At 45.9% G+C, this 13,616-nt stretch overlaps 1 protein-coding gene across 1 annotated transcript in view; it reads left to right on the top strand.

Moving 5' to 3' along the window:
- Positions 1-652: 652 nt before the first annotated feature.
- LOC132998821 (uncharacterized) overlaps positions 653-13,616 on the top strand; it is a 30,524-nt gene continuing 17,560 nt past the window's right edge. The window contains exons 1-12 of the mRNA XM_061068567.1: positions 653-691; positions 1,771-1,923; positions 2,015-2,107; positions 2,167-2,413; positions 2,559-2,685; positions 3,136-3,233; positions 3,349-3,486; positions 3,607-3,788; positions 5,110-6,019; positions 6,720-6,850; positions 9,658-9,850; positions 10,079-11,879. Coding sequence (XP_060924550.1) covers positions 653-691; positions 1,771-1,923; positions 2,015-2,107; positions 2,167-2,413; positions 2,559-2,685; positions 3,136-3,233; positions 3,349-3,486; positions 3,607-3,788; positions 5,110-6,019; positions 6,720-6,850; positions 9,658-9,850; positions 10,079-11,879 — 4,112 coding nt within the window. The remainder of the gene's footprint in view (positions 692-1,770; positions 1,924-2,014; positions 2,108-2,166; positions 2,414-2,558; positions 2,686-3,135; positions 3,234-3,348; positions 3,487-3,606; positions 3,789-5,109; positions 6,020-6,719; positions 6,851-9,657; positions 9,851-10,078; positions 11,880-13,616) is intronic.

Genomic DNA, 13,616 nt, shown 5'->3' with positions numbered 1-13,616 from the left:
TTTTGTGCTGTTTTCTGATGAAACCAGGAAACAGGGAATAAAGAGTTATTATACACAATGCTACATTCTGAATTTACATAGAACAGAAATATTACCGGTGATATTTCTGCCAAATTAAACTATGTAAAAGTTAGAAAATCCACATTTTGATATTTCTAACAAACAAAACTTCGAGAGTCAGACATCACATTTAATCTGATCGAGGATGAATCCGACAGACAGGTTCACAGCCTCCTCTTTAACAACATGGCCGCTGCGTTGATGTGTGTTGGTGTGAAAATGTCTCAAACGTTGATGGAGCACGTTCACACCCTCTGGTTTAAATTGGTTTGAAGAAGTTTACTGTGGGAGATACAAGCATGATGCTGCTCAAAAATTCATTTTTCTTTTCTCGGGGAAGTTTCCTCCCGAGTTGCTTTTACTTTTAACTTTCTCCGTCATCCAACTCGTCGTCCGTCCATTAAATCAGCTTCTCAGCTTGTGCCTGATTGACGGCCTCAGCTCTGACGTTCTTCTTCTTCTTTCCTTCTTCTTTTGCTATGTCGCTACATTTGTCAGATCACGTGTGTTTTCATGCTCACTTCGTTCGGACTGATTTTTGGTGTGAACAGGCAAAGAAGATGGAAAGTCGTGTCAGCGGGTGATGGTGAGGATGACGATCAGGAAGAACGACTGTCGCAGTAACAGTCCGGTATGTTTGTGTCCAACGTGATTCCTGGTTCATACAATAAGAAATAAGAAAATCTTGAAAACTGGTAACACTTCATTTTACAGCTTTGTAATTTCCCAGTACATTTACTGGCAGAAGAAATGTAGTTATTGGTGCTAAATGTATGTGAAATAAGAATTTCCTTAAAGGAACCGTCTATTTAAATCAAAAAAATCTCTTTAATTGTAATTGGAAACTTAATTTTTCACATGTATTGAACTTTGTGTTTGCATGTGGACAAATTTCACATTTTAAATATGAATCTCGAGTTTACACTGGCAACTAATTGGATTTACACAACTGGAAATAGGAAAGTGTCTGAACGCTCCTATTTCACACACTTTCCATTTTCATTTAAAAGCTAAAATTACTCACAGTTTATATGTATATCATATTTCAACGAAGAAATTCAAAGTACTTTTCAAAAGATAAGAAGCATCATGACGAATTGTCAAAGCAACATTAGACAATATCAGAAAGAAGCATTTAAACAGAAATTAAAAGAGAATAAAAATAAATGAAGAAATATACAGACTGGATGTTGAGCACAGACCAGTTGAGGACGTCATAATTTAAAGGATGTGGAGAATCTTCAATTCAATCGGACAGCGACTTGAAAATCACACTTTTAATTTTAAAAAATGTGTCCACTCCTCTGGGCGACTTCCAGCCGTGTGACCTTCTGCACTGACGCTCTGTGTCCTGCAGGTGAACGTCGTGTCACGTTCATGTTCTTAGCGTCCCAGCAGTTTCTCCGTATAGCTACCTTGTTACCGATCTCTGCCTGTTTAACGACCTACGTCTCTGCCCTCTCCCTGTCGGATACCTTGCTTCGTGATCGACTGCCTGCCCGTGTACCGACCTTGGACTGTTATCGTGACCAACTCTGCCGCTGCCTGCTCCCTGTTGGATTTACCCGTGTACCGACCTTGGACTGTTATCTTTACCAACTCTGCCGCTGCCTGCTCCCTGTTGGATTTACAGTAAAGATTGTTAACAGCACTTACCTGTGTCTCCGAGTCGTGCGTTTGAATCCACACACCATCCTGGATCCCTTACAGTACGAACTGGCCACTAAAATGGATTCAGCCGACTCCGGTTCCAGGCACCCTGCCCTGCCGACACCAGTACTGCAGCAGACGGAGGAACAATTTAAAACAGTTCGCCGTGAGATGCAAGGGATGTCGGTACGCCAGGAGAACATTCACAGCCAGGTTAGTTTTCTGACTGATCAGTTGCAGAAACTCATGGATCGTTTGGATACCTTCACTGCTCCGAGTGTTGTTGTTCCAGCTCCCATTCCAGCTCCAGATCCAGCTTTACTTCCTGCTGTTGCCCCGCATGCTGTCTCGCCACATCTCTCGCGTCCCGAAAGATTTTCCGGGGATTCTGGAGACTGTCGGTCCTTTCTGGTCCAGTGTGGTCTCCACTTCGAGTTAAATGCATCCGCTTTCCAGACGGAGCGCTCCAAGGTGGCCTACATAATTTCGTATCTCTCTGGCAGGGCAGAGAGATGGGCGACAGCTGAGTGGATAAGAGACTCGCACATCTGCTCCTCGGTGCAGCTGTTTACGGAGACACTGAGCAAGATCTTCAACACCACTAGCCCCGGAAGAGAGGCGGCGAGAGCACTGATGGGATTTCGCCAGGGCAATCGACGCGTCTCGGATTACGCTATTGAATTCCGCACGTTGGCAGCCGATAGCGGGTGGAATGAGGAGTCCCTGTTCGACGCATTCCTGTATGGGTTAGCAGAACCCATAAAAGATCAATTAATCAACTGAGTGAGTTGCCAGAAGACGTGGATTCCCTCATAGCTCTGGTGGTCAAGATTGATAAACGTCTCCAGGACCGGAGGAAGTCCAGACCGGACTATTCTACTCCCGTCCAGAGGGGGCAGTCAACTACTACTCAGCAGCCCTGGCAGGCTTCGGCGCGGTTCACCCACACGGCCGGCGCATCTGCGCCCTCTACTGGTGAGGAGGAGCCAATGCAGCTGGGGCGAACCAAGCTCAGTCCAGAGGAGCGTCAACGTCGAGTCCATGAGGGGAGATGCATCTATTGTGGGCAGAAGGGTCACTACCTCTCAGGCTGTCCAGTGAAGGACCAGGCAACGGCAAGATATACACTGGTGAGTCACACTACTGTGTCTGCTGTTCGACCTTTCATGAAAGCCACCCTCATTACCCATTCTCAGATTGTCAGTTATCCTTTTTTGGTTGACTCCGGGGCTGACGAGAATTTTATGGACTGGAGGTTAGCGAAGAAATTAAATTTAAAGTTAATTCCTCTCCCCAAACAAGTAGAGGCTCACGCTCTAGATGGACGGTTACTATGTAAAATAACGCACCGGACTGATCCAATTCAGATGATTATATCCGAGGAACATTCTGAAGCTCTGAGTTTTTTCCTTTTTGACTCTCCAGCACACCCTCTCATTTTGGGGTTTCCATGGCTCTCCAAACACAACCCTCACATGAACTGGGGTACAGGGGAGATAACAAGTTGGGACAAGAACTGTTCGGTAACCTGCATTCGCGCTGTGTCTATCTCCAATGTATCTTACTCTTCTGATGTCTCTTCTCCCAAGTGTCTAGAACTTCCTGTGTCTCGATCGGCTGTCACCTCTCCCCGCACAGATTCATCGGATGCGGATTTCCCAGATCTCTCCCAAGTTCCTCCATGTTACCTAGACCTCAAGGAGGTCTTCAACAAGACACGGGCTACCTCTTTACCACCTCATCGACCTTATGATTGCGCCATTGACCTGCTACCAGGTAGTTCACCCCCTAGGGGGCGCCTCTATTCCTTGTCTTCCCCAGAGGTAAAAACAATGACCAAATATATTGACTCCTATCTGGCAGCAGGACTGATTCGGCCGTCCTCCTCTCCTGCAGGAGCTGGGTTTTTCTTCGTGGCCAAGAAGGATAAAACGCTCCGCCCATGTATTGATTATCGGGGTTTAAATGAGATAACCATCAAGAATCGTTATCCTCTTCCCCTCATCTCCTCTGCGTTTGAGCTATTAAGGAACGCTAAGGTCTTCACCAAGTTGGACCTGAGGAACGCTTATCACTTGGTGAGGATAAGAGAAGGGGATGAGTGGAAAACAGCCTTTAATACCCCCAGTGGTCACTATGAGTACCTCGTGATGCCATTTGGTTTATGTAATGCGCCAGCGGTATTCCAGGCCTTGGTTAACGACGTACTTTGTGATATGTTGAACCAATATGTCTTTGTTTATTTAGACGATATCCTCATCTTCTCTCCAGATGAGACCACTCATGTCCAGCATGTTCATCAGGTTCTCCAGCGTCTTCTCACCCATCAACTCTTTGTGAAGGCAGAGAAATGCGAATTTCACGTGTCCTCTGTCGCTTTCCTAGGGTTCATCGTTTCTCAAGACAACATCCAGATGGACCCAGCTAAGGTTAGCGCGGTGACTGAGTGGGCTACTCCCACTTCTCGCAAACATCTCCAACGTTTTCTGTGATTTGCTAATTTTTACAGACGGTTCATTAGGAACTTTAGCACAATTGCATCTCCATTGCATAAACTGACCTCCTCCAACATGAAGTTTCAGTGGTCACTACAGCTGAGAGAGCCTTTCAAAGGTTAAAGGAGACATTCACTACTGCCCCAGTCCTCACGCTCCCGGATCCTAGTCTTCAGTTCGTGGTTGAGGTTGATGCCTCGGACGTAGGAGTGGGGCCATCCTCTCGAAAAGAGCAGAAGTGGACAAGAAGCTTCATCCCTGCGCTTTTCTCTCTCGAAAACTCTCGCCCGCTGAGCGAAATAATGATGTGGGGAATAGGGAGTTGCTAGCGATTAAAGTGGCTCTAGAGGAGTGGCGTCATTGGTTGGAGGGAGCAGAACAGCCGTTCTTGGTTTTGACTGACCATAAAAATCTCGAGTACATCCGTTCAGCCAAACGTCTTAATTCTAGACAGGCCAGATGGGCTTTGTTTTTTAATCGATTTAATTTCTCTCTGTCATATCGCTCCGGTTCTAAAAATGGTAAAGCTGATGCTCTGTCTCGTTTGTTTGACCCTGGTTCTGTTCCGAGAGCTCCTTCTCATATCTTGCCATCATCCTGTGTGGTAGGGGCGGTTACCTGGGATATTGAACAGAGGGTCAGACAGACAAATGTGAATTGTCAGGTGCCGGACGGCTGCCCTCCGAACCGTTTGTTTGTGTCGGTGCAACTTCGTTCGCAGGTCATTCATTGGGCCCATACCTCCCGGATTTCCTGTCACCCTGGGATACGGCGGACGCTCTATGTGGCCAGACAACGCTTTTGGTGGCCGTCCATGGAGAGAGAGGTCAAGGAATATGTGACTGCCTGTCCTGTCTGTGCTCGGAGCAAGAATTCGCGACGTCCACCCTCTGGTCTCCTGCAGCCACTTCCTGTGCCCCATCGCCCCTGGTCTGACATCGCTCTGGACTTCGTTACCGGGTTGCCTCCTTCGAAAGGTAACACCACCATTCTAACAGTTGTGGATCGTTTCTCTAAAATGGTTCATTTTATTCCCCTGCCCAAGCTGCCTTCGGCCAAAGAGACTGCAGAGGCTGTCCTGGAACACGTGTTTCGCATTCATGGATTCCCGAAGGATGTGGTGTCAGACCGGGGTCCACAGTTTGTGTCGCAATTCTGGAAGGCGTTCTGTTCCCTCCTCGGTGCCACAGTGAGTCTCTCTTCCGGTTATCATCCCCAGTCCAACGGCCAGGCAGAGCGCATGAACCAGGACCTGGAGACCGGTCTACGATGCCTGGTCTCCCAAAACCCGGCCACCTGGAGTAAGCACCTCATCTGGGTAGAGTATGCACATAACACATTACCCAGTGCTTCTACAGGCCTTTCTCCCTTTCAATGTGTCCATGGCTATCAACCTCCATTGTTCCCCGACTTGGAGGAGGAGGTCAATGTTCCTTCTGCGCAGAGGTTCATACATCGGTGCCGTCGGATTTGGAGTGGGGTCCGGGAGGTCCTCCTAAGAGGCTCTGTCCGTACAAAAAGAGCGGCGGACCGACGTCGGACTCCTGCACCTTCTTACCAACCGGGCAATAAGGTTTGGCTGTCTACCCGGGACATTCCCCTACGTGTGGAGTCCCGCAAGTTGGCTCCCCGTTTTATTGGTCCATTCCCCATCTCCAGGATTATCAACCCCGCTGCAGTGCGTCTCCAGCTGCCCAGTTCCATGAGGGTGCATCCAACCTTTCACGTTTCTCGGATCAAGCCGGCATTGGAGAGTCCGTTGGTTCCGCCCACCAAGCCCCCGCCTCCTCACAGATCGTCGATTGAGGTCCTGTGTACACTGTCAAACGCCTCTTGGCAGTCCGTCGCCGCGGTCGCGATCACCAATATTTGGTAGACTGGAAGAGATACGGTCCTGAAGAGAGGAAGTGGGTCACTACTAAGAACATTGTTGATCCGGACCTTATTCGAGACTTCAACCGCCTACATCCTGACCAGCCTGGGACGTCCGGTGCCGTCCCTGGGGGGGGGGGTACTGTTAGGTCCAGTCCCGAATATTAAGCTAAGTTGGATTATATGTAGAACTTATTCTTCTGTTCTGTGTTGTTATTGTTTACTCACATCTCCTCTCGTTTCAGATTCCTCACTCCCTCCCTCGTGTGTGTGTTCCACGTTGGTGATTAGCGACTGCTCCCCGATTGTTTGCACCTGGCCCTCATTACCTGGTGTATTTAGTCTGTGGGTTCCTGTGTTGCGTTGCCAGTTCGTCTTTGTATCTTAATGTTCTTAGCGTCCCAGCAGTTTCTCCGTATAGCTACCTTGTTACCGATCTCTGCCTGTTTAACGACCTACGTCTCTGCCCTCTTCTTGTCGGATACCTTGCTTCGTGATCGACTGCCTGCCGGGTACCGACCTTGGACTGTTATCGTGACCAACTCTGCCGCTGCCTGCTCCCTGTTGGATTTACCCGTGTACCGACCTTGGACTGTTATCTTTACCAACTCTGCCGCTGCCTGCTCCCTGTTGGATTTACAGTAAAGATTGTTAACAGCACTTACCTGTGTCTCCGAGTCGTGCGTTTGAATCCACACACCATCCTGGATCCCTTACAGACGGGGCTGCAGCGGTGCTCGGTGCAGCTCTACTGCAGCGGCAACGCAACCTGGGTCAGCTACAGCATCCAGGAGCCCACCGACTGCTCCTGCCAGTGGTCCTGAACACACACACACACACACACAGAGTACGATGTTCCGGTGCCTCTGCTGGCAGGGAGGTCGAACTGCAGCTTCATCTGCAGCAGTCGACATGTGACAACTTTATTTGTCATTTATATTTATAGTTTTGATTTTAGCCGAGAAAAGTTTTTATGCTGCAAGATTACGTTTAGACAACAATTTAATGTGCCAACTGCACTTGAAGCTGTTTACGTATCATTTTACCATCATCTGTAGTTAAAGATGGACGACATGGCTGCTCTTCAAAAGTGAAGCCAAATCATCTTGATTGCCCCTTGCTTGCTGGTTGCAGTATAATTCATACATCTTGGCTCCTCCATGTTAGTAGTTGGGATCAGAGATATTTTGGCGTCATTTTTGATCATCAGGAGGAAGTTGAGACATCGTCCATCTTTATTTTACAGTCCATGGTTCAAAGTTACTGTTCAAACTGCTGTAGCGCCACCTCCCTGTCAGCCTGCACACTCTCCACATCTCCTCCCATTGTGCCTGGTTTTTGTAAATAACTAAGTTTCTTAATGTTTGAAATGTTTTGCAACATCCAACACTTTGAGATTTCTCTCTTATTAAGACAATACATTGTAAATGTATTGATTACACACATCTTTTCGTTAATCAGAGGGAGTCAGGTGAATGAACAGATCTGAATCCAGCAGTGTGTGGAGCACTTTATTTATTTATTGGAGTTCGATAGAGCAAAGCTGTTTTTATTTCGTGGAAACATTTGGTCCAAGCGGAGAAGAAACAAACCAAACTTTGATTTGGTTCAATTATCGATGACAGAAAATACAGGAAGAGCCCGGTGGAGCGTTATAGATGCATGTTTCTCTGTTGACCAAACTTCTTTCTGTGTTTGTTCATATCAAACACTGGATATTTTAAAGTTAAAGCGGATTTGTATTATATAAATGTACATTTTCATTTTCAATAAATATTTCCTTTTGAAAAACTAAAAAAGGTTTTCATCTGTTTATTAGATAACAGGATGCTGTGCATTATAGATGATATTATCCCTGGTTATTACTATAATTATTATTATTATTATTATTATTATTATTATTATCATTGTCAGGTTGTACTTCTGCCCCCTGGTGGCCAAACATCGGATGAATAGACATCAGGTTTTGATCCTGGATCAGTAAGACGCTCAGTCAGGACTCAGTGTTAAATCAAGTTCTGGATAAATTATGGCACTCCATCAATTATAAAAAAAAGTACCTTCCCAATAACAGAATGAACTGTGAACATGAACCAGTTCATTTTCATCTGTATGAACTGGACTTTGAACTGGTTGTTTTCAAGAGTGAACGGGTTCAACAGGGAGGAGGAGCATGACAACAGTGAAGTGTCAGACTCCATTTTCACCTGGATGAGCAGAAGGAAGAAAAGTGAGCAGGTGAGTGTGAACACAACTTTCTGAAAGTTTTACTGTCACACTCTCACACCTGTTAACATCTGTCTTATAATCACATGACTCTAAGTTTGTCAGTTCACACCTGGTGACAGACGTGGTTTCATGTGATCGGACCAGAGACAGATGTGAACAGCAGCTGTGGAACAAAGAGCCTTCAAAGGACTAATTAACAGAGTTAACTCACAGTTTCATGTTTTATCTTCATAACATCTGTTCATCAAGTGTTTAATAACAGAACATGTTTTCAGAATCGTACGTTACAGTCACCTTAGTGTGTTTATGTGTGTGTGTGTGTGTGTGTGTGTGTTTGTGTGTCTGTCCTCCCTTCGTGTTTTTGGGTGTGTTTCTTGACAGACTTGTTTGTCCTGATTCCTTTGAGCTCACAGTGTTTTTCCTCTCAGACTGAAGATGAGTGGTTATGAAGAGGAAGAGGAGGACAGAGCAGAGTCTCCAGGGTTCAGCTGTGTGTCTCTGAAGAGTGACCGGTCCAAAGGAGAACCTCCACTCTTCAGTAATGAACCTGGACCCTCAAACACAAAGTAAGAGACCTGCTACAAACATGTGAACCTCCAAACTGAATCCTCAGAGAATGAACCAGTGAATGATGTGTTCTGAATAAAAACATGTTTGTGTTTGCAGAGGTCAGGACCACAGACTGAGAGCAGATTCTCCAGGGTTCAGCTGTGTGTCTCTGAAGAGTGACTGGTCCAAAGGAGAACCTCCACTCTTCAGTAATGAACCTGGACCCTCAAACACAAAGTAAGAGACCTGCTACAAACATGTGAACCTCCAAACTGAATCCTCAGAGAATGAACCAGTGAATAAAGTGTTCTGAATAAAAACATGTTTGTATTTGCAGAGGTCAGGACCACAGACTGAGAGCAGAGTCTCCAGGGTCCAGCTGTCTGTCTCTGAAGAGTGACTGGTCCAAAGGAGAACCTCCACTCTTCAGTAATGAACCTGGACCCTCACACACAGAGTAAGAGACTGTTTCTACACTGACCTGATCTGAAGAGGATCTAGTTTACTCTAGTGTGGCCCCTGCATTAGGACACAGCTTCATTGAAGTTGGTCACTAATCTCTCAGAATCACTCAAAGAGCTCAGACCTTCACCAAGAACCAACACGCTCCTTATGAAACCACTTTGAAATCCACTAGAGACTCATTTTGATTTGGATCTGCATCAAATTCCACACACTGGTAAATATCAGTCCTCTCAACATGTCTGTGAAAGAGGAACCCCCCCCCCCCCACACACACACACACACAATATGTGACTGTGACATGTGAGTGATCAGGAAATGTCTTCACAGGGAGAGGAAGAGGAGTCACGTTTCTGAGGAGGAGCAGTCGTCCTGCTGTGCTTCGTGTCAGGACGTCCTGAAGGATCCAGTCTCCACCAGCTGTGGACACTGGTTCTGCAGACAGTGCATCACCTCATACTGGGACCAGTCTGGTTCTTCAGGAAACTTCTCCTGTCCCCAGTGTGGACAAAGATCCAGAACAGGAGCTGGAGGTCAGACAGCCGGTCAGAGCAGCACTGTACATGTGTCTGCTGATGTCTTTACTTCTGACAACAGCACATGTTGTTTTATTTTGTTCCTTCATACAGCATCAACATTTAACATCGTTATAAAAGCACAAAGTTAAAAAGCTTTTATTTTCAAGAGTTTTTCTGTATCTGATGAAAACAATCAGATGATTCTTAGATTCTCTGTCTCTGACATTGTTTTATGTCTTTCAGCAGATCGTGGTCTGCAGGAGGTTTCAGATGAACATAAGCTCAGTCTGAGGAGGAGATGTGAACATGTGACTGAAGGAACTGATGAAACAGGAAGTAGAACCCTCCTCAACAGGATCTTCACTGAGCTCTACATCACAGAGGGACAGAGTGAAGAGGTTAATACTCAACATGAGGTGAGGCAGCTTGAGACGATTTCCAAGAGGAAGAGCCTCCACGACACTCCCATCAGGTGCCACGACATCTTTAAAGGCTTCACTGACCAGCAGAGCAGCATCAGAGTCGTCCTGACCAACGGCGTCGCTGGCATTGGAAAAACCTTCTCTGTGCAGAAGTTCGCTCTGGACTGGGCAGAGGGTTTAGAAAACCAGGATGTGGGTCTGCTGACTGTGCTTTCGTTCAGGGAGCTGAACCTGGTGAAGGACCAGCAGCACAGTCTCCTCACGCTGCTCCGTGTTTTCCATCCAGCGTTACAGAAGCTCACGGCAGAGACGCTCACTGTCTCTAAACTTTTGTTCATCTTTGACGGCCTGGATGAAAGCAGACCTTCTCTGGACTTCAACCACAGGGAGCTTGTGTCTGAGGTCACACAGAGGTCATCAGTCAACGTGCTGCTGACAAACCTCATCCGGGGGAATCTGCTTCCCTCGGCTCTCGTCTGGATAACCTCCAGACCTGCGGCGGCCAATCAGATCCCTCCTGCATGTGTTGACAGGGTCACAGAAGTACGAGGCTTCACTGACGCCCAGAAGGAGGAGTACTTCAGGAGGAGATTCAGTAAAAAAAAGTTCTGCAGCAGAATCATCTCACACATCAAGACGTCCAGGAGCCTCCACATCATGTGTCAAATCCCAGTCTTCTGCTGGATCAGTGCTACAGTTCTGGAGCACATGTTGACCACAGAGCAGAGAGGAGAGCTGCCCAAGACCCTGACTGACCTGTACTCACACTTCCTGCTGGTTCAGACAAAGAGGAAGAACAACAAGTACGGTGAGGGACATGAGACGACTCCAAAGCAGCTGAAGAGGGCAGACAGGGACGTTCTCCTGAAGCTGGGGAGGCTGGCACTTAAACATCTGGAGGAAGGAAACATCATGTTCTACCAAGAAGACCTGGAGCGGTGTGGTCTTAATGTCACAGAGGCCTCGGTGTACTCAGGAGTTTGTACTGAGATCTTTAGAAGAGAGTGTGTGTTCTTCCAGAAATCAGTCTACTGCTTTGTTCATCTGAGCGTTCAGGAGTTTCTGGCTGCAGTCTACATGTTCCACTGTTACACTAAGAGGAACAAAGAAGAACTCAACAACTTCTTGGGAACATATGGAAACACATGGGGTACCTTTTCCCTGGATGACCTCCTGAAGAGAACCATGGAAAAATCCCTAACCAGTACAAATGGTCATCTGGACCTGTTTGTTCGCTTCCTTCACGGCCTCAGTCTGGAGTCCAACCAGAGAGTCTTAGGAGGCCTGCTGGGTCGGACAGAGAACAATCCTAATATCATCCAGAGAGTCATCAACAACCTGAAGGAGATGCAGAGTGATGACATTTCTCCTGACAGAAGCATCAACATCTTCCACTGTCTGACTGAGATGAACGACCACTCAGTTCATCAGCAGATGCAACAGTTCCTGATGTCAGAGAACAAATCAAAGAAGAAACTCTCTGTCATCCACTGCTCAGCTCTGGCCTACATGCTGCAGATGTCAGAGGAGGTTCTGGATGAGTTGGACCTGAAGAAGTTCAACACATCAGACCAGGGTCGATGGAGACTGATCCCAGCTGTGAGGAACTGCAGGAAGGCTCGGTGAGTCCAGACATGATCAATAACATGTTCAATCAGTGGAGATGAGTCGTTCTTCAAATACACTCAGTGTTAAATGATCCTCATTGTTTTGGGCAGCATGGTGTTGCAGTGGTCAACACTGTTAGTGCAGCCTTTCTGTGAGGAGGAGGTTCTCCTGGTGTCTGCAGGGTTTTCTCTGGGTTCTCCAGCTTCCTCCACAAACCCAAAGACATGTAGATCAGAGTAAGGTTGATTGGAGACTGAGATCCAGAGATCCGAGCTTGTTTACGTGAATCAGCCGCTCAGTGACTTTGTGGAAGTGAAACACAGAGTTTCTCTGGTCTCAGCTGCTCAGTGATCAGTTGCTTCATGATCAGAGCAGAAGCTGCAGCTGGTTTGTTCTGAGCTGGAGTTTCTGTGTCCTCCTCCACTCTGCTCTCACTGGAACTAATAAACACTAACACTAGTTATCAGGACCTGATCAGCACATGAAGTCACTTAGTGTTGGTTTGATTCCACAGTTTATGAGGCTGAATTTAAACATCATGAAAATGACTCGTCAACATGTTGTGCTCAGTCCAACACGAGACGCTCACAGTCAGGACTCAGTTTTAAAATGAGAGACACGCAGACATGATCCGAATTCCATCTATTCAGAACCAAACACATGACCGGACGTTTGCCACCTGAATCATCCCAATAAAAAATTAACTGTGAACGTCAACTAGTTCATCAACATCTGCATGAACTGAACTTGGAACTTGTTCTTTTTAAGTGTGAACTGGCTCAACACTGCTTCTGCAGATGGGCTCAGATTCAGATTTCACATTCACATTTAATCGTGTAAAGGTTTTGTTTGTTTGATTTAAAAAAAAAAGAGAGAAAAGTTTTATTCAAACATCCTATTGTTGCTAAAAAAAAGAGAGAGCAAAGGCTAAGAAGCCCAGATTGTTTAGGATAAAGGTTCTTTGAGTTTGATAAAGATATTTAATGTTCTAAATAACATCATCTTATGTTTGTACAGAGGCAAAGCAAAGAGACAGAAACACATTTAATTGTGGTGTGGTATGTTTTAGTTTGATTGAAAAAAAACTTATGTAAATGTGTTGGTGCTGTTAATCGATTAAAAAAATGAATCAAGTTAATCACGTCAATAGGCAGTCACACAATTAAAATATTATTTAATACTATTAACAAGTACAGTGTTTGAATAAAGAAATGTATGACAAACTGGTTAGGGTTTTTTAAAACTGTATTTTACATCTCAGGCAATTATAATATCTTAATTCACTGAGCAACAACACCCAAAAATGCAAACTTAATTAGCAGACAACCACATCAAATACAAAAATAACTGCTTGCCTGTCAATCATTGAATAAAATTTTACAGTGAGTAGGCTTAAGGTTTAAAAAGAAGAAATGAATGCTATGGTGTCTTTAAAGAGACAAAACCTTTTCAAACTCTGCAATGAATAACATTATTTGATACTTGTGAACTTTATCTGTTAGATGAGCTGTTATGCCGAGGTAGTTATGGTTGCTTACTGATGTCCAGTGGTCTCCTGTCAGTGCAATAAATGAAGCTCGTGCCAGCTGCTCCACTTCGTTGCCTTTTCACTTCCATAGAGTTCATGCTCATTTAGCGATAGCATTAGTTAGCTTAGTTGTTGTCGTTTTGTTGACAGAGCCGGCTCTGCTGCACTCCGCCAGTGTAGCTTGACGAGCACGGCTTGATCTCGGCTCGGTGTTAGCGTCTGT

The sequence above is a fragment of the Limanda limanda genome, chromosome 3, assembly GCF_963576545.1.
Source record: "Limanda limanda chromosome 3, fLimLim1.1, whole genome shotgun sequence".
NCBI lineage: Eukaryota > Metazoa > Chordata > Actinopteri > Pleuronectiformes > Pleuronectidae > Limanda > Limanda limanda.
The sequence above is the reverse complement of the archived record's forward strand: the minus strand, read 5'-3'. Positions and strand labels throughout refer to the sequence as shown.